Source organism: Chamaea fasciata, unplaced genomic scaffold (assembly GCF_029207755.1).
Source record: "Chamaea fasciata isolate MVZ Bird 193981 ecotype frontalis unplaced genomic scaffold, bChaFas1.0.hap1 SCAF_11, whole genome shotgun sequence".
Lineage (NCBI taxonomy): Eukaryota > Metazoa > Chordata > Aves > Passeriformes > Sylviidae > Chamaea > Chamaea fasciata.
The window spans coordinates 16,286,904-16,306,573 of NW_027094096.1; the positions used below are offsets into that span (position 1 = coordinate 16,286,904).

Below are 19,670 nucleotides of genomic sequence, written 5' to 3' on the forward strand. Positions count from 1 at the left end.
GTGAGACTGAAGAAACAGGCTCTGAAAGCCATTTACCAAGATAATTAAAGCCCCTGGGGAGCAGAGGGAGGGTGACTCACCTTGCGGCAGGCCACAACAGGGCCGCTGGATGTTGATGGTGCTGCACTGTGACCTCCCTGAACAGAGGTTGCTCCCAGGCTTTGTAGCCTGTGTGCAAACACTGGAATATGGCTTGAACATAAAAAAATAACGACTTGAACTACAATGGAGAAAAGGGTCCCCATTATATGTCTGTTCTTCCGGCTCTTGTGAGCGGTTACATAACAGAAAATGACTGTCGGCTCATCAGTTGTTGAAACTCTAACCTACTATTTTCTGACCCAGATGTTGTTCAAATGAGGACAGACACCATCTTGCAGCAGAACTCTTGCCTTTAGAGAAAAGACACACCACATTACATGGCAAAATTACAATGTAATTATGCTCTTGTTATAATAATATGCTTATTTTAATGATAACCTTTCCAGAACAGATCTAAGAGTTCAGGCAAGATATGACAACTTTCAGTTTCATTTTCTGGTAATGATTCAGATGAAACCAAGTGGCTGCTTGTGCCTCTTAGAGGCTGCTGCTATGCCTGACCAAGACTGAAATGCAACACAGACCATGTTCAATTTAGAACCTTTAGAACTGTACGGTGCTCAGAGCCACGCCAAAGGAAACGAAGACACCATGAGCCAAAGGAAGTCATTCCTGGACCATCCAATGTGTCTCCTCAGACCTTCTATGACTCTACCACACTTTCTCCCATACCCGACTTGGACTGCTACCTGCTAACCCATGTCCTGACTCTCAAGAAGTAAAATTAGGGAACACATTCAACATGGTTTGGATACCAGGTCTCTGGTCCTATTGAAGGAATTTTAGCTTATGAATAGAAGCCAAATGGAGATGCAAAGTCAGTGATGGGAAAGGTTGGCAGAGCCTTGGCAGATTCAATACTGGTGTCACTTATCATTCTTTAATCTTAACTGTGACATGGCATCTCAAAGAACCATTGGAGATGAAGGCTTCTCCATGGGGGATGCACACATGACTGCTGCTGCTAATCATCTCCAGCAAATTTGTGAAACGGGAAAAAATTAGGTTTGAAAAGGTAAAATGATCTGCTACAGGTCAAGACATCAAGATGAGAAATCAAGCCAAAGAAAGTCAATCAAAAGAAAGTCAATCCTCCTATTTCTTGGCCTTGCTCTTTGACCCAATTCTACACCACCTCTCCCATTGTCAAAGTCAGGGTACACAGAAAATACAGATAAAAAACCTGTATATCCTGAATTATCAGCTGAGAGTTAAATCAAGATTCCTTTACTGCACAAACTGAGTATTTCCCACAGGATGATTTTAGCATCTCTCTTCTCCTCATGTGCATCCCTACAGCATGCTGCAGCTACAAAAGGAGACTGCTACATTATCCAATACACAAAAACTGGTGGTTCCTTTGGTAGCTCTGAGCATTTATGGTAAAATACCAGTGAGAGTTTCTTCCCACCAGTCAGGGAAACTGCTGTGGGGAGTGACTCAGCTGGGACATAGTCCAGAAGGCAACAGGAGATGAGGGGCCCCAATGGCACTTTTCCAGTCTTAATCAGCACTGTCTGCATGGTGATAGAGACTGATAAGCTGCCAGAAGTCATTTCTTTCTATAAGACTTGAAACAGTGGTCCAGAACAGTTGTGATCTTTGTGTGTGTGTATTTGGTTGGGTTTTTTAAAATGCAAAATCAAGGGCTGTAATTTCCCATGGTGGCCAACAAACAATTTTGATAGTTTCATTTTAATCTCCTATAAGTATCCATTTCTCCTCCCTCAACCTTACCCAATTTCCACTCCAGGAAGTATTATTTTTTCCAAACAAATCAGAGATGCCTGTCTACAATAGCACATTTATCAACAGGGAGGACTGTGATAGAGAGAAACTATCCCTACTGCATAGAGCATAAGACATTTGGGAATCCATTCTAATAAAAAGGGATTTGATTAAAGACAGCCAACTACCACAGATCAGCAACTTAATCATCAGTAAAGAAGGAAGAGCAGCTTAGACTTAAAAGACTTTAATTTGCTGATCTGCCAAGGACTTCCCAGGAGTAGTCACTCCACAAGTTACTCCAGAACCTACAAAGGGGTAGGAGGGGACATACACCAAGAATTGGAGTGCTTAGACTTATTAGAGCAGTGTGGTCTTAAAAAAGTAAAGTTAGGCAGAATATGCAACATGCATGTTTAACTCCTAAAAATTCACAGGAATTTAAAAAAAATTATTATGCCTAGTGATATTTCCATGTTTAAGCACTGCCTTGCCAATGGCAGCTAGAGGATTTCCCAGTGATTGGATTGTGCTGCTGTGGTAAGTCCTGGCAAGACAAAGCTGCCAGCTGTGATGGTGCTGCTCCCAGGTGTCTTCAGCATGCTGCTCCTGGCTCCCCAAGAGGGCAGCTGTGTGTGCCTGTGTGAGCAACCACTGCCCAGAACAGCTCCCCCAACTCTGAAACAACCTCCAGTGGTTTCTGCCTGGGAAGCTGCATAGAGGTGCAGCGAGGACAGCCTGGATGGAAGTTTTGGCTGATCTGCTCCTCAGCTCAGCCCGCTGGGTCTGCCAGCCGTACCAGACAGCATTTCCAGGGCAAAGAGACAACTTTAGTGACTCCTACTCCTCTTCTTTCCCAAGGAACCTTCAACCCTGCCCACTGCTGGGCAGATTCTGCTGACTACAGAACCAGGACGACTTGATTGAAAACCAGAGTTATGGCGAGTGAACGTGCAGAAGGAAGTTGGTTACAGAGATGATCCCAGAGTGCTGGCGGACCAAGTAAAATGACCTTTCTCTAGCCTGACAGTTCAAATGTAATTATTCCAACAAATTATTTTCATGACTTAATATAACGCCTTGCAGCTTTCTAGCAAGGTTAATTAGATTCCTCTATTCAAAACCTATCTGCTCTTAACCAACTTTTAATATGCTGAAATTCAGTTTTCTAAATTCAAACTAATAAAAGTGATTAGCTGACAGCTATCTGGTATGCTACAATTACCATGGCATTTAGACCTCAGGCATAAGATATTTAACTCAAATCAGAGTCCATGTCTCTGCCCATTTGTCCTTTTTCGGATTATTTGATCAATGTGCCATATGAATCCTGTACAGTCCACACTACCATGCTAAACAACTAAAGAACAAGGGCAGAGATATTATTGGTTGAGACAGTTAACCAAAGTTGAAAGGCTCTTTTTTCCCTCCCACACTTAATTTGTTCTTTCCACATGAGCACGAAGTTACTGAAAGGCACTGGCTGACAGCTCAAGTAGAGATGAGTATTTAGTTCTGACACAGCCAGAATTAGTACAAAACTCCCGGCCTGCACTGCCATATCAGAAAGCTTCATCCACTGTGACTCCAGAGACCCAGGGAGGAGCCTCGGCTGGAGCAAACCTAGGAAGGTGAGGGCAGCCTACTCTTTCACTGAGCTTATACCTAAGCATAAAAAGCAGTTGTGCTCCAGCATCCTGTGTTTTGTTAGATAGAAATGCTCCCAGAAGGCTGTATGGGGCACAGCACCCTTAGGGAGCTGAGGAGATGTTCAGTCCAATACATGGTTCTTTGGCACATCAGGAATGCCAAGGCTGGACACCACCTCAGAGATGAACTTCAGTGGCACACAGTGCAATTAGAAGATCAGGTGCAGCTGGTAATTACACATGACCTGCCCAGGGTAGAACTAAGGCCGTTGTTTGATTTTTCCACTGTGCCTCATGCATGATTATTCCATCTTTGATTATGCTACTGTTTATATAAATAACACTGGCAAAACTTCAGAGTGCTCTGAAGCCTTCTTTCCATTTTCTTGTCTCCTGCTGAATTAAGAGCTATTGGCATGGCATTGGTCCGACCTCCCATCTGATAGCCAAATTGATGACCTAACACTGAGAGACTTTATGTTCCCACCCTTTCAGCTATGCATCCCTTTTGGATGAAGAAACTTTGATGTACCGCCCTCTCAAACAGAGCAGAGCAATCTTAGTCATACAATATTAGTCTTCAAAATCTGAGCTTTGCAGCTTCATAAATACAAGTGGTAAACAAAACTAAAGCTTCACTTCAGGAAGCAATTTCCGAGCTGTGAGGAAAATTAATCACTAGAACAGCTTATCAGGGTAGGTGGTTGACTCACCATTGCTCGAAGTTTTTAAGATAAGATTAGATCTCTTTTTTTTTTTTTTTTAAGTCATGATTCAATCATGTTTCTGGGAGAAACTGAGAGTAGGACATTAAGCAGTATAATGGCAAGGTCCTTTCTGACCTTGGGAGCCTGTGAATTTTCTTCGTTTATCTGTCTACCTTCTTGGGCTAAAAGGAAAACCGAATGAGCTTTGGTCCATCAACCAACTCCTGCCACACAGTTCTGCATTAAGAAAATTGCTGTAATCAGATCTCATGCTTCAAGGCTTCAGCCATTTGCCTGAAGAGGACAGGAAAGAAGTTTCTCGCTCTTGCCTGCCCAGCTAATGGCTAAATATACGTTATGTTCATTTGGTTGTAGCTTTGTGTTTAAAACATCAGAGAGTGAACCCAAATGGCTATGGGCACAGATGAAGTCAAAGGCAGCAACACAGAAAATGCTCCCTGGCTATTTTCTATTCAGTTAGCCATTCCAGCTCACACCTCAGATCTGTGATGTTCATCAACTCTGATGACTATCAGTGTTTACAGAGAAGACATTTTGGTTATTAGGGCGCAGCCCACATAAGGTAGAAGGTACTGACAGAGAATTGGGACTGATACTAACCCCACCTACAAGGGCAATATTTGTTTGATGAGAACACCTTAATCTTTTCATATTATCAGATCCTTGCCACTGCAAGATCCTTGTTTGTTAGTGAAACTGTGGTTCCACCCGCCTTCTGATTAAACCAGACCATGAAAGTTTCTTTAAGACAGAAATGTTTCGGTCCAACCAAACTCTATAGCAAATAGACCTGGGGGCAACCTAAATGAATTTTTAAGGAATGATGAAATAAAGGAAGATAAAGAACACAAAAAGAATGGCCTGCCCATCTTTAACTCTACAAACTACAGCAGTTTGTTACCCAAGCCCGTAACAAACTAAGCACACAGGCAGATCCATCGATAGTGCCCAAGACTCTTGATTTGAATGAAGAGTTCAGAGGCCTTATCACCTATGTTTCATGTAAAGGCAAGATATAATTCTACACCTATAGATGACTAAGATAATTATACTCTATACCACTTATGAAGGAAATTAGATGTTTATCTTTTTCCAGGTAAGGAAGATGATACCGTTATGAACCAATCAGTCCAGATTTGTCTTACTTGTATTTGTTGGACCCAGTTCTGGGTCCCCATGTATAACCAACCTGATTGACTCAAAATGGATTTCCTTTTAATCCGTGCCAGCACACAGAAAATGAAAATCCATGCCTTGGAAGCAGAACACATTTCCACTGCCAGATTTTTTTGCAGCTGCAATGAGAAGGGATGGGGCAGGCAGGCACAACAGCGACCGCACCTGAATTCAGACTGGTAGCCTGGAAGCTGGGAACAGATGGTGTGAAAACGAACCAGACACTGAAAAATTCAACTTTATATCCAGTAAGACTATAAACATACAGTGAGTGAGCATGAGATTTATGCTGAAATTACAGAGGAATTCCTATGGATGATTACACTTCCAGCCCAAGCATGGAAAGCACATCCATCAATACAAGTGTCACTACGTTACCAGTGCAGCTGTCAGGCCTCCCATTACTGAACCTGGTAAATACAGAAGAGGGCCACAGACACTTGTGACATGGCTCACCAAAGTAGTCATCAGAGGGAGGATTCTCCATGTCATACAGCATTTTCTTGGTCAGATGTTCCAGCTCATCCTCAGGCCTGAAGGCAGGAGTGCCTGATGCAGGTCCAGAGCTTGGATAACCACTCTGAAAGAAAAAAAAAGAACAGCCTGTGAAGTGGTATGAAAGTATTCACACACAGTAAGGAGGGGGATCTTGGCTGTTCAGTATTGAACTTCATTCTTGTCTTATTTTTCTTTTTTTTAAGACCCAAGGGATTCAAGTAAGTAAACACCTTACTTAATGCAATGAAAATGGACCGTAAAGAACATCCAGAGAAGTACCATCTATCCTCCTAGAATGGGAAGTATCCTGTGCCTCATAATTAGATGTCTACTGAGTAGCACATAATAATAAATAAAGCAGAAGATTATTCTAACAACTTGGTACAAATGTTCTCCAAAACTGAAAAAGGCTTTAGAAGCATTTAAGTTCGGACGTGGTAGAAGTTTCCATCACTTAACAACACAACATAAAAGATAATTCTACAGTGGTAGAGTATATGGACAAAGACAGATAATCCCAAACTGCAAGTTATGTTCTCTTCTTGTTTGTTTCGACACAAGTCCTGGTGTTAACATTAGTGAGATCAGGGGCTGGTCCACAGATTTTTAGTACTAAAGATACAAAGGTTTTAATACATGTGTAGAAACTGAGATCTCTCGGCCTTCATAAGCTGACAGCTGCATGCAGTATTTGCAGCCTGTTTCAGAGAGTTTCCTCCCTGGAAAACACCAAAAGAATGGCATATTTTGAGAAGCACAGAAATAGTCTTAAGCCTAGAAGTTTCTTAGAAGAAGCTAAGTTTGGTGTCCATAAGGAGAAACTCGGTCATTTCAGGATTAAAAAATGCTGACACCAGCTCTCCTTGTGTGCACCGTTTTCTTGAAAGACTTGCATATGAAAACAAACTTATTTATAAAACACATCATTTCAGTAAAGCAAATGATTTCATTGATTAATTGCTGCCTACATCAAGGATTGGACCTTTGATATGAAACAAGGAAACTTTTTTCCATGCTCCATAACTACTTAAATGGCAAGAAAATGTAAAAACACTGGAGAAACAATACACTGACCACTTCTAGGGACTATGTCTGACATGATGGATCTTTATTGAGCCAGTGATATTCAACAGAGAACAGCAGCTTTAAAGCACTGCACTTCAAGAGAATTAACTATATGCTTCCATGCTTTTTTCTTTCAGGCAAGAAGGAGATTTCAAATGAGACATCAATCAATGTAGAGAAGGTCTCAGAACAGCACTTTACAATAATACTTCAATCATCCACTCCCAAAACCCAAACATCTGCATGTTCCTGACCCCATCATACTTACTTTTCTAGGGTCCATGCTAAGCTGTACCCTCACTTGTTGGCCTCAGCAGGTGCCTGTGCCCTCTGGAAGGGTTGGATTTGCTGTGCACACACGTAGTGCAGTAGCTGCACTTACTGCCTGCCCAAAACCCACTCTGTAGCAGAGTAGCAGCAGTTCACAAGGGAGAGGGGTGGCATGGTTTCCTAGGGAAAAAAAGTGTACCTGGAACAAGCCCCAGGCTAGATCAATTTCCCTGAAGGGCTGTGCAAGGTCTGCTTGCCACACATTCAGCCTCCCTGACTGAGAACATAGATTGGACCTAACATACATTCAGATTTTCCCACAGATGTTTTGGGGTTTTGCTTAATAATTTTTTTTCTGAACATTTAAGGATTTTGTGCATTTCTCCAGGAATTCTAGTTGCTTAGCAGTTGTCCAGAGGAAGCTGTTGAGCATCTAGAAATGCTGAATGTCCACCTACAGAGGAGTAAACTTTTTTGTACAAATGCAACATGCTGATGTGTTTGGGTTACCACAACTTACTTTTTCATATGTGGAAGTAGGCAGTATAGTGCACCTGCATTTGCCTTCCAAGTCATGTAAGTGTCATCTCTGTGGCATACATAATTTTGGTGTGGATAAGGCCATTCATATGACTAGAAGTTCTAGAAGCAGGTATTTGACCCAGAACATCCAGACTCCCTTGGCCAGAGCTTTGAGGCTTTTTTTAGAAGGGCTAGTCTACAACTACTTCATTAGAAAAAATATATAGCATAATCCTTAAAAACAAAAAAAATAGCTTATTAATAAGTCAATTAAAGGTGTCAAATATAAGACACTTAATCTTGGAACAACCTGTTTTTTCCCTTTGCTCTCTTGTTCCTCAGAGCTGACCGCGAATCTTGCCTGAACATACATTTCAACACAGCAAGTGCAGCCAAGGATTTATTAGCTTGAGAAATCAATCTGGCAACTGAGCTTCTCAAGATTCTATTCCAGTTACTGTACCTATTTCAGTTTCTATGCAGAAAAGAATGACCACTGCCATTCCATCAACAGACTCCTTTCCTAGACTTTGCATGGAGAAGACAGCACGGTCTGAAGCTGATGATGGCCCTCAACCCTGTTAGTCATCACCAGCCTCATCTGCTGGGCTCTGTCCACACATCATCTGAAACACTGCCTTTACCCTCGGGCCCTGCAATATAAGTGGACCAAAACAAGGCACAAGCCACAGTCTGTTCACAGAAGAGGGCAGTGAGATACATGGAGCTGAAGCGACTTGCCCAGCATCACTCATGGGCTTTAAGGCAAAGACAAATCCTGCATCCAGTCTGCTGGGAGCCCGACACTTTCCAGCCTCCCACACAGCCCACTGGGGCTGTACCTGGCATTGCAGACCTACACTGAACACTCTGCAACCCAAAGCCACTGCACCTGCAGGCCACCACAGCCAGGCTTTGGCAGGAGGAGAGTGAAGCCTCTCCCTCTTTTCCATGCTGGCTTTCCACACCTCTCGACTGGGGAGGCCTCCGTAACTAATTCATAACGGTTTGGACTAGGCCCTTTAAAACGAAAGACCAAAATCTGCAGATTTTCAGTTTTGTCTCACTCTCTCTGGTTTTGGAGGCCACACTGCCTCATGCACACAATAAATAGGCTGCTCTCGTATTTTATCTACATTGCAGTTTTCCAAACCAGGCAGTTTTCTTATCCAGTACCCAATGTCAGCAGAAATAACAAAAACCGACCACAATGTTATGAGATACTTTAACTTATTTTGACTAAAATGCTATGCCTTTTTGACCAGCATTTAAGTAGTGCAAGGCACATCTTCTTCCTCCTCCCATGGCACATGCTGACTATGTGACTCCAGAAAAATGCATTTCATGCATATGAACATGCTGTTTGCTGGGGCACGCACACACACAAACATAGAGAGGAAAAGTGTATCCTCAGTCCAATATAAAAAGCCTGTTTCAGCAAAACAGTTTCCTTCCTCCTCCTCTGTTAGGTCAGGGTGAAAATAAAACTCTGGGTTTCCTTACGAAACAGAGTTGTGGTGTTGCTGTTTATATTAAATTTCCTCTATTTTCTCCTGATCAGTACAATAATCAAGGCTGTCTAGAAATTCAATTTGCTGTCTGATCTACCAGGTAACTTCATACATTCTCTTTTCTCCACGATGCCTCAATGCACACAAATATCCACTACCTTGGCTAGACACAGCTCAAAGAAAGGGACTGCATTGACTTGCAGACTCCAAGCACCACTCTGTCTGGCTAACCACAGAATCATCAGGGATGATAAACTGACCCACGAAAATGGAAAAGAGCAAAAAACTGGCAGGAAGGACTATGCTTTGGAAGCACAGACACCTGAGCGCCTCCTTTTTGCTATTGTCATCAAACACTGAGCAAATTCAGGGAAGAGAAGATTGAAAGAGCAAGCTCAGGAAGAGAATAGGATTGCTGTAGCATATGCAGAAGCATTCCTAAGGAAACACTGCCCTGCATACTTAGTTGGGATGTTGAGGAAAAAACTAGCACTTCCAGGGTTAAGCCCTGTAGCAGAAACTATCTTCATGCTACAAAGGAAGTGAGCTAATTGCTTGTGCCACTATCAAAATGCTGCAACAACATCTGGCTCATCTTCCTTATTAAAGTTCAGTTCCTGAAAAGCCAGGTCAAAAGAAGCAGTCGTGTAGAATCACTGCAAAATTATTTTGGTACACAAAGCTGATACTTCTTTCAGTGCTTCCTTGGCACATGCTTTTCTTCTCCAGACCTGTCTCAGATATAAGGACTGCCCAGAAAAGGGAGCTCGGCAGTCAGCATGGTGCATTTACCAACAAGAACCTTCCCCATCCCCACATAAATATTTACCCATATAGGTAAAAACTGCAGTGCAAAATCTGCAAAGACATCTGAAGATTATGCTGTGATGAATGCACCATCATTCAGAATACACTGTATGTGGTCATTTTTCTTGTCCATTTGCAAACATTGCAGAAGAAGCTTCTTCTCTCTGGGAGAAAATAACTTCAATTACGTGTTCCCAGCTACAGAAACGTGGAAATTATCTTCTTTTCAGAAGGTAGAATTAGCTGAATTTGGAATTGAAAGGCAGCCAGAAACATCTTTCACTGATAGCTACTTTCTCTTCATTTTTTTCCTCCTGCTTCAACTGCATAAAGTTAGTCCTTTCACTTCACTCACCAAAACTAATCATCAGTTAAAAAGTATTGCAGCACAATTTTTTGTTCAATGGTTTGACAAAGACCATTTTTTTTTTTATAAGTTATTGACTGTCCAAAACAATCGCAGACTTTCAGAGCAAGAAATCCAGCATAGTGCTGCATCTCTCATGAGTTGTGCTCCCAAGGAAGTATCAAGATTGCCTACAGCTGTAATTCAGTTCATAATTAAGGCCAAGTCTTACAGAGGAGATGCACTAGAAAAAAATATTTTAATTCTTGATTTATTTTCCCAGTGAAAGGTTACAGCTGCCAGAGTACATAAAGATTCCTGAAAAGAGGATTCTGCCTGGAACCCTTGCAGCATGCACATTCCTGAGTTTACTCCTGGTCAGAGGATAGCTCATCAACATTCTCTGAAGAAGCTGCCCCGCACGAGGAGATACCCACTGACAGCCAGTGCCCTCCAGCCCACACCAGACGACCAAAATTTCAAGTGTAGGGCTGCCAGGAGAGAGGGCGCTTCTGGGACATGCCAGAGTGGAACAGGCCACTGGCTCCCTCGCTGCCTACCTGCCCTGCCACCCCACAGCAAAGCAGCAATCCAGAACGTGCAGTTCTGCCAGCAGAGCCCTCATTTGTTTAACACTGCCTGGCTTTGAAATAGGACAGTTTTGTAACTGCGCCAAAGCTCCAGAGGATATATTTCTTTATTTTTAAACTTCATTATTGCAACTGTATCCTCACTTAGCTATCCGTGCACATTGCCTGTCCTAATCCTGCTAAGCTCTTAGTTTCAGTGATCTCTTGTGGCATTAAGCTACAAAGAATTTGAGTAATAATAACAATAAAAGTATTTTTCTCTGTTTAGACTTCACAGCCTGCAATTTTGCACAATTGCCTCTTTTTTTTTACACTGTGAAACTGGGATGCAGACAGGTAGGAAGGGGAGGTATCTTGCTAATAGTTTTTTAAGACAGTAGAGCCAGAATGCAAAATCACTATAGAATCGAGAACTTTCCTGGGGTTCTGAAAATCAGGCTGCTCACACAGATGTCTATTTTGACTCACCAGAGCACAGCTTTTAGCCTACAGTCACGAACCCAAAATCTTGCTCTTTGTGTACTGATACTGAATTCAACAGGCTCACCATACATCTGTAAAATGGGTTTAACAATATTTCTGTCTTAATTAATCAGCACTCCAGAGCTGTTCAAGCTTCTGTGATACAAGTGACTACATGGAGACAGAGCATTTTATTAAACATCAAGCATGGTAACAAATGAACATGACTGTTTTGTTCTTGGATTGTTTTATGCTATTATATGTAAACAGACTAAGTAGCTTTTCTTGCTATTCTTCATATTCTCACTAATGTTTTGAATCTGGAAGGGCTGGTTATTTTTGCCAGGTGCTAAAAAAACTGGAAAACTGGATGCTCTGTAAACACCACCATCTGCTTCTGGATTCTGCACTGAGCATGACTGTAATAAATGACACCTTCCACTGCTATTCTGGCAAGTCCTTGCTTCTGCTGGATGCTATGGACTGTTTATATATTCAGGGTTAACAGCAGATGTGCAAGATTTTTATGGAGCAACATTGACCATTTCTCATTATAAAATACAAAGCAGTGGCTGGTTCTCCAAATAATAAATTTTACGTGTTATCTCAGGAAACAGCAGATTTAAGCTATATTTCACATACAAAATACTACATTTTAATGTCCCATTGGTGCTTAAATGTATATACAGAAACAAATGTAGCAGTGCCTGATCTTGCCTGAGGCCTCTTGGCCCTATCATTACACAAATATGCTTTACTTGTCAAGGCTTATCTCATGTGAAAAGGGGAGCAGGCTTTTTTGTTTTGTGTTTTTCCATTAACCTCACTTATTTTGGTAACAGACATTTTAGGCACTTTTAAAAATCCAAGAACTCAAGGAACAGCTGGATGGTACTACTGAGAGAGAGAATGAGGCACCATTACTACACCCACATGCAAATAAAGAGACTGTACCATTTTAGCCCTATGTTTTTGGCTGGAAGAGCTCAGTCTGCTCCATAAAATTACATCAGGACATCCTATGCTTACTCATCTATTTGTTTCAAGATCAAAGGCTTTATTCTGCTCTAAGCTGCTTGCCTTACCACATCTCTCTGGGCTCAGTCAAGTACTCTCTTACTCCCATGGATCACCACCAGCAGTAAAGACCCTACAGGCTGCTTATCAACTCCCCTCCTCTTCCCATCATAATCCTGTGGGCTTCCAGGATGGCCTTCAAAGCACTAATTAATTAAGCATTATATTTACTGCTATCAACAGGTCAAAATCTGCATTTCAGAGTAGGAGCCCATAAGCTTCCATAGGAGATAAGAGTCTCACAGCTTCGTTCCCGAGCTGCACAGCAAACTGCAATACAAGAGTTTGAATTCACTTCTTCACATCTCAACTATAGATCCTGGGGTGCACAGTGCATCTAGAACTCTCTGCTTGGGCAGGAGATGAGTCTCAAGACCTGTACAGGGTTCCCTTGTGCCAGTCTAAGGTGGCACTACTGAAAGACATCAAGCTGTGGAGGGCTCCAGTGGCAATGACTGGCACTCCAAGGCTCATGGTCTCACCACAAACCAAGCCATATTCCCATCTAATAGGACAAGCACAGAGGCAAACTTAATAAAAATGGGAATGAAACTTTTCCTACTGATGAAAAGAGACACGTTTGCTGACACAGTGCTCAACTTGCCCAGATGATTCATTGCCACAACCAAACGACCGAAAGAAGCACCTTCCTGCCAAAGCCTACCCTTCCAGAAGCACCCTTAAAATCCAAGGAAACAATTAAGCTTTGCCCTTTTTAAAGTTCTTCATTTGCAAAGCCCTTCAGAAAGGCAGGGCTGAAGGGTTTCCACAGACACTGAGGGGTAACAGGGCGTGACGGGCACTCCCTCACCACCATTCAGGCCCGGCGCCTGGGCACCGGCACCACCTGCCCCGTGGTTCGGCTTCGGCACACAGTGACAAAACAGGCGGCCCCAGCTGCGGGGCCTCAGCAGGTAACAAAAACAGAAGTGCCGGGGCATCACTTGTTTCAAAAGAAAAATAAATCTCACCATTTTAATGGTACTAATTTTGCATGTGAAACTTGCATTCATACTGTATTAACAGTTTAAATATAGCTTTCTTGCCAGAAGCCTGAATAGGCTAGAAAAGATACTTAAAATATGCAAATTGTGTTTCTGTTTTAACACACAAAGAAACCTAAAATCATATCACTTTCCATCACCGAGACAGGTTTTAATATAAGGTTTTTTCATGTGAAAACTGCAACAGCAAACAAATGGTTAACCAAGTGTGTTTAACCCACTATCTGTAGTCTCACTTTTAGTCAACTGTGACATGGGTCATTACACTTCCCAGGACACCAATGACTTAAATGAAGACTACATATTTTGCTTAACATTAAAAGATTATATATATAAATTACAGTAAAAAAAAGAAAAAAAAAAAGCTCCTCAGACGGGAGCGGGTGCTTGGTTCAGCATCCATAGCATTGGAGGGTAAGATTCCCGAGCTTTATCCTCAGCAGTATTCTTAACCAGTCTGATCCTGCACCCTGCTGTTATAAATGGTGTTCATAATACTTGGCTGTCTCAAGAGAATTTGAGAGGCTCAATGAACTCTTCATTACAAAATGCTCTGAGATCCTTGAATGAAAGACGCTGAATGAGTACAAATCATGACTATTATGAATTACCTTTACTAGCCAAAATTGTGCCCCCTTTCACTCACATGTGCCTACATTTTGTCTTTTAAGATTACAACATCTTCAAAACAGACACTGGTCTCCAGTCATGCCCTCAGTGGTCTTGTATAAATAAAAGTGATAAGAATAATATTTGAGGAAACAACAGTGTGGCAAAAGCAAATTACATCCCTGCTGGATTCAGAAGCTTCTTCCTTATTTCACAAATGGGAGATTTCTCCATTTTACTCATGTTCCAATCCCAGAATCACCTGTTCTCTTTCCCTTATGTGTAGCTGCTTCCATTCTAAGAGCTTTCCTGGTTTTTCTTTAAATTTAATGAGCACAAGTTCCTTTGGAAAGAAGATAGGAAGCTCCAAACGTATCAGAGAGAGTAAGCACTGAGTATGATTCTTCATTTGTCTTTGAATTTCTCAGGTAACTGAGACAGGGAAAAGGAGGCAGAAATTTAAGAATCAGTGCAGACATCTGGATTCTGCTCAGGCCATCTTATTGTGCTCACCTCTCGGCCAAGGTGTGCTTCAAGGGTGACAAAAATTTTCGAAGTGACACCTTTTTCAGTGATGCAAGAGAAAAGAGAACTTGCAAATAATAATGAGAAGATTGCTACTCATCGAAGTCACAGGGAGACCTCATTTGCTTGCATCTCCAGGTCTTGTGGTGAAAGACTGTAAAGAAGATTATTTAAGGGATACAGACACAGCTCAAGACAATATATAAGCAGTAAAGATCAGAATTCCCCCCATCTCTACCTCAATTAAAGCATCTTTGTATATTATACCATCTATATGGATGGTTTTGTTGCTGAATTGCTTTATTGACCTTTAAGAGACTGAAGCTTTACTGCATTTAAAACAACTAATTCTCCTCATGAAGAGCCCTCTGCAGGTATCTGTAGGTCCCCTGGATCTCAGCTCAGTCATCTAACATCACGTCAAGTACTGTTTGCAAACACATATTATTTAATTCATAGAGAACAATCACCCAGGCTGTCAGTGTTGAGCAGACCACAATGCTACCAGCAAGCCCTGGCCTCCCCATCTCCAGCCCAAGCAAGGTCAACAGCCTCTTCACAGAATTACCAGGCTGGAGTTGGCCATCACCGGTGATTAAAAAGTTAGAGAAACCTTCACCTTCTGTTATATGGAGGTCCGCACCAAAAGAAGGCACTTTGCTCACAGACCTGATGCTGCTTGCCTCACATCAGACTGGGGAAGGGTTTGGCGGCCAGCTCATGGTGCAGCTGCACCCACGAGGCATTACCTACACTTGTAGGTACTTATGTGCTGAGCAACATTAGGCAGGGGACAGGTCACAGTGGCAGTAAGGAGAAAGGTCGTGAAATTAAACAGTGCCATCAGGAGCAGAGGGAGTAATATCCAAGAAAAGAAGGAGGGAAGAGTGGAGGCCTGCAGCCTCAAGTGAGTATCATATTGATAGCCTTAGTACTGCTGCTTTAGAAAAGACTTGTACATGTTTCACTATCAATTACCTCAGGATAATCAGAAATAATATTTTCAGAACAAAGCAGTGCCAAATTCTATACTGCACTTGGAGGAAAAAGGCCAGGGTAAATGCTCATCATCTAGATTATAATTTATTTCACCCAATGTACTTACAAAAATGATCTCTCATTTGGCTCACAGCAGTAGAAATTTCTCAACAAAGTCATAATTCTCCTGTAATAGAGTCCAAGGCAGTAAAGTATTACTCAAATAAAAGCTCCAAGTCTCCCTTGAAAAACTGTCCCTGCTCAGGAATTTCCTACAATCACAAGGGAGGGGACTGAGAAAAGGGCAGCAAGAGAAGACGAATGATTTTTCCTCAGAGAGAACCACAGGTTGAAGACCCAGCACATCCCAGCTGGTGGCCAAATCATGGCAGGGAGGCAAAGAAGCAGAGGTTATAGGCTATCAAAAAATGCTGCAGGAAGTTTCATCATGGCTATTCAATATTCAGAGGGTCTCAACCTTTTCCTTGCAACCTGCTGAAACAGGAGTGAGTTGGCTGTTCTATTCCTGTTAAGGATCCTATGAATCCTGCTTGTGCAGAGGGCAGAAGACAGCCCTTGGAGGAGAAGAGCCACAGGAGTAGAGAGATGAAGGTCAGATCTGGAATGAAGGCTCTGGCAACATGGGAAGGGAAGCAAGGGAAAGAGCAAATCAGCATTTAGCAACACAAATACAGCAATTTAAAAAGGCAGAACTACAAAGGCAAGAGAGAAGTGCTGGTAGGAAGAGGGGAAAACCACTCAGAAGGCAGCACGCAGTAAGTGATTTGAGCCAGAGCCCAGCATCAAAGGAGAGGATGGGATGAGGCAGAGAGGAAGGAGAAGAAAGTGCAGCCTGGCTAGGAGCTTCCAGAGTTGGCAAGAGTCCATGCAGAGAGGGCACAAGGAGATATACACCCACCACAGGGAGAGTGGCTTAGGGAAGACCCAAGTTCAAACAAGTTGTATGAAATAGGATGGACTAATAGCACCCTCAGAGCAGGGAGCAAGCAGGAAAGCAAGACCAAAGGAGAGGCATCGGTGTCCACTGATTTTATTGAATAATTTCCTTTGTACGGGAACTATCCAGTGCTAACAAACCCCAGCAGTTTCAATCTGTGGGATTGGTCAGATGCTTCCAGACACACACAAACATGTGAGTGTGCATGTGTATGTGTGTGTGTGTGTGCATGTGTTTGAAGAGACAATAGGCACCCAGGGTAGAGCACTATACCCCTAGTGTCACTTTTGATACCATGGAAGTGGTATATGGGGTTTGAATGTCACATGATCCTCCTTTCCACTTCCCCTGCCCCATGCAGCGTGTGATCCCACATTTGTCACAGGCATGCTTTCCAGCCAAATGGAAAACTACTTTAATGGCCATGATGCTTAGAATGGTAAGTGTATAGGGGCCTGTGATGTGGGGATTGTGCTGTGTGCTACAGAAGTACCTATGGAATAGATGGCAAGGAGAAGGAATTCTGCTTGGTGCTGGAGCCAGAAGGGAATATGGGATTCCCTAGATTCAGAGCTTTTCTGCTGCTTTTCTTCATCCTCTGCTTTCCCATCAGCCTCTCAAAAAGCCCCAGGATCTTGGCAGCCAAACCAGGCTGTGCACTAAGGAAGGGAATGTAACTTCCCCAGCTGCAGCCTCTAAGGCTGCTGCCATCCTGAGGGCACAGTCACTGTACTGACATACAGACCTAATGATCTACACTGCTCAAGGCATCAAATGCTTGAAAAAACTCACCCTGCTCAGAAGGCCACGCTCAAGCTGTATTTCTGTGCCATCTTTTGTGTGAGGCTGGGACTGACTCTGAGGAGGTCAAGAAGAGCCTGATAGCTCAATAAATGAGACACTTTGGGAGAGTTAGTCAAACTGACAGCTCAACAAGATCCATGCTTAGTTGTCAAAACATTCCTCCATGTACAGAGATGCAGCTAAGAAGGCTGTCCACATCCATCCTGGGCTGGAGACAGGCTTGTCTCACTAACTGGTCAAGCAGTACTCCATGGAGAATGGAGTGAACTGGCAGAGGTGGTAGCATGTGCAATTAGAGCTGAGGAGGCTGGGGGCTGTGGCTGGACACAGCACTGTGCCTGGACCATTCTGATGTATTGGAAAGATCACTTTGTCCATGAACCATGTTCGTGTCCTGTTCAGCCACAAGAGCAGCAGCCTCCTGTGTTTTAATGACTGAGCAGCTCGCAGATTGACTGAGCAAAGGCTGAAGGGGAAAAACAAAGGTGTATATCTATATAATTTTGCTGAATTTACATGAAAAGGATGGGCTAGACATTCAGATGGTGCCAATCAGAGTCGCTCCAGGGAACTCGCTGATTTACACAGCAGTGGAGAATCTAGCTCAACATGCCAAAGAGAGCAATGTACTCAGGTGTACATTGGCTGGTTGAGAGGCACTATTTGAGTCAACAAGGCTGTCCAAACCCAGACCAGACTAACTGCAGCGCCCTGAGCTCTCAGCTGCAATTTTCTCTCACAGAACATATGACACAGAAAGAAAACTGGCTTCCAGACTGCCAGACCAAAAGTGAACACCACAGACAAAGACCCCACTCTCTGAGGATATGGGTGATTGACACCATCTTCCTTGCAGGTGACGCTCCAGGGCTTACTTTAAAAATAAGGTTAAAAATCTCTGTCCCCATCTGTGGGGCATGTGTCAGTCTGGCTTTCATGGGCTGCTATTACCAACTCCCAGGTCAAACTAATATGTTTTTCAGGGCCTCCTGGCTCCTTTTGAGGACCTGGCTCCCTCTTTTAAAGGACCTTCAGAGAAAGCATGTCTCCTCCACCTCCTTCCTCATCTACACTTGTTCATAAGACCCATGCAAATTTCAACAGCATGTCTAGAAAAACAGCTGAGAACAACAAGCACTTTACAGACTCCTTCCTCCTCTTTCTCTCAATACTATGTGTTCTCTCCATGCTCCCTTTCTGCCCTTCTGCATTGTTTTACACTATTAAAGAAGGGACTCAGGCCCCTACCCTGTGCAGGACCCTCATCTGAAAATCACTCACACACTTCAGAGGGTTTGCAACATAAAGGATGAGAAAGTGAGGCCAGCAAAGTGCTGGAAGGGATTGCCTGGGGAGAGTCTGTGATTCCCATCACTGAGGCTTTTCAGAGTAGGACCAAACAAATATTTGTGAAGAATAGCTTAGGCAGAGTTGATCCTGTCTCTGAGCAGCAGACAGATCTTCAAGTCTGTTCTGGCTTTACTGTTTATGCTTCTGTGATTGTGATAGCAGTTGTGACATGTTCTGCAACGGAGTTGAGCAAAGCCAGCTGAAAGCCCTGTGGATCATCTTCAGGGCTGAAGCTGCTTACAGGAAAGGAAGCTCATATGCAGTGTTAAGTTACTTGGTGGTTTTGTTCCAAACACTGAATCAAGAAAAGTTTGTTCAGCAATGGTAAGAAAAAGAAGCTGGGTCCTAAGCAGGCCCTGTCCTGCTTTTACCATGTCCAAAATGCTGTATCTCCAGCTTTGACTCCAGGTGCAAGAGGCAGCACATTCAGAGCACCCACTGTATGGGCAGTAAATATTTGTTTTAGACAAACAGCCGGCTTCTTTTGTCCTAGTCCTCAGGAATGCCCATCTGGCAGTCGGTGCTGAATCTCTATTAAAATCTCCCAGAAGCTAGACAGGATGCAGTGAGTCTGGCCAGGAGCATGAAAATGGCAGGCAAAAAGCATTCAGAAAATCATCATAGGTGCCCCAGACTGTAGAATGCTCCACGTGTCTGTTGTGCAAAAATCCACGTGTGTCTGCCGTGGATTGAAGGAAAGAAGTTACTCCAGAAACATTGATGCCAGCTCTCCCTGCAATACCACCTTCTGGGGAAAACAAATGGTAGGGGAGCTATGTAATCGACTCATCCCAAAGTCTTTATGCCACAAGACAGTATTTACTAGCTGGTACCAGACAACATTCAAGCAAGAACAGAAAGTCACTTTCCCAGCGCTCCTTGTGAATTGCTCCCATCTGCGCAAGAGAGCA

At 43.0% G+C, this 19,670-nt stretch overlaps 1 protein-coding gene across 8 annotated transcripts in view; it reads right to left on the reverse strand.

Annotated features, from left to right (window-relative positions):
- The window catches only part of LPP (LIM domain containing preferred translocation partner in lipoma), a 335,034-nt gene that overhangs the window by 78,226 nt on the left and 237,138 nt on the right, over positions 1-19,670 (reverse strand). For all 8 annotated transcript variants that reach the window (XM_066193362.1, XM_066193366.1, XM_066193367.1 and 5 more), the window contains one exon: positions 5,840-5,963. In XM_066193362.1, the coding sequence (XP_066049459.1) occupies positions 5,840-5,963 (124 nt within the window). The remainder of the gene's footprint in view (positions 1-5,839; positions 5,964-19,670) is intronic.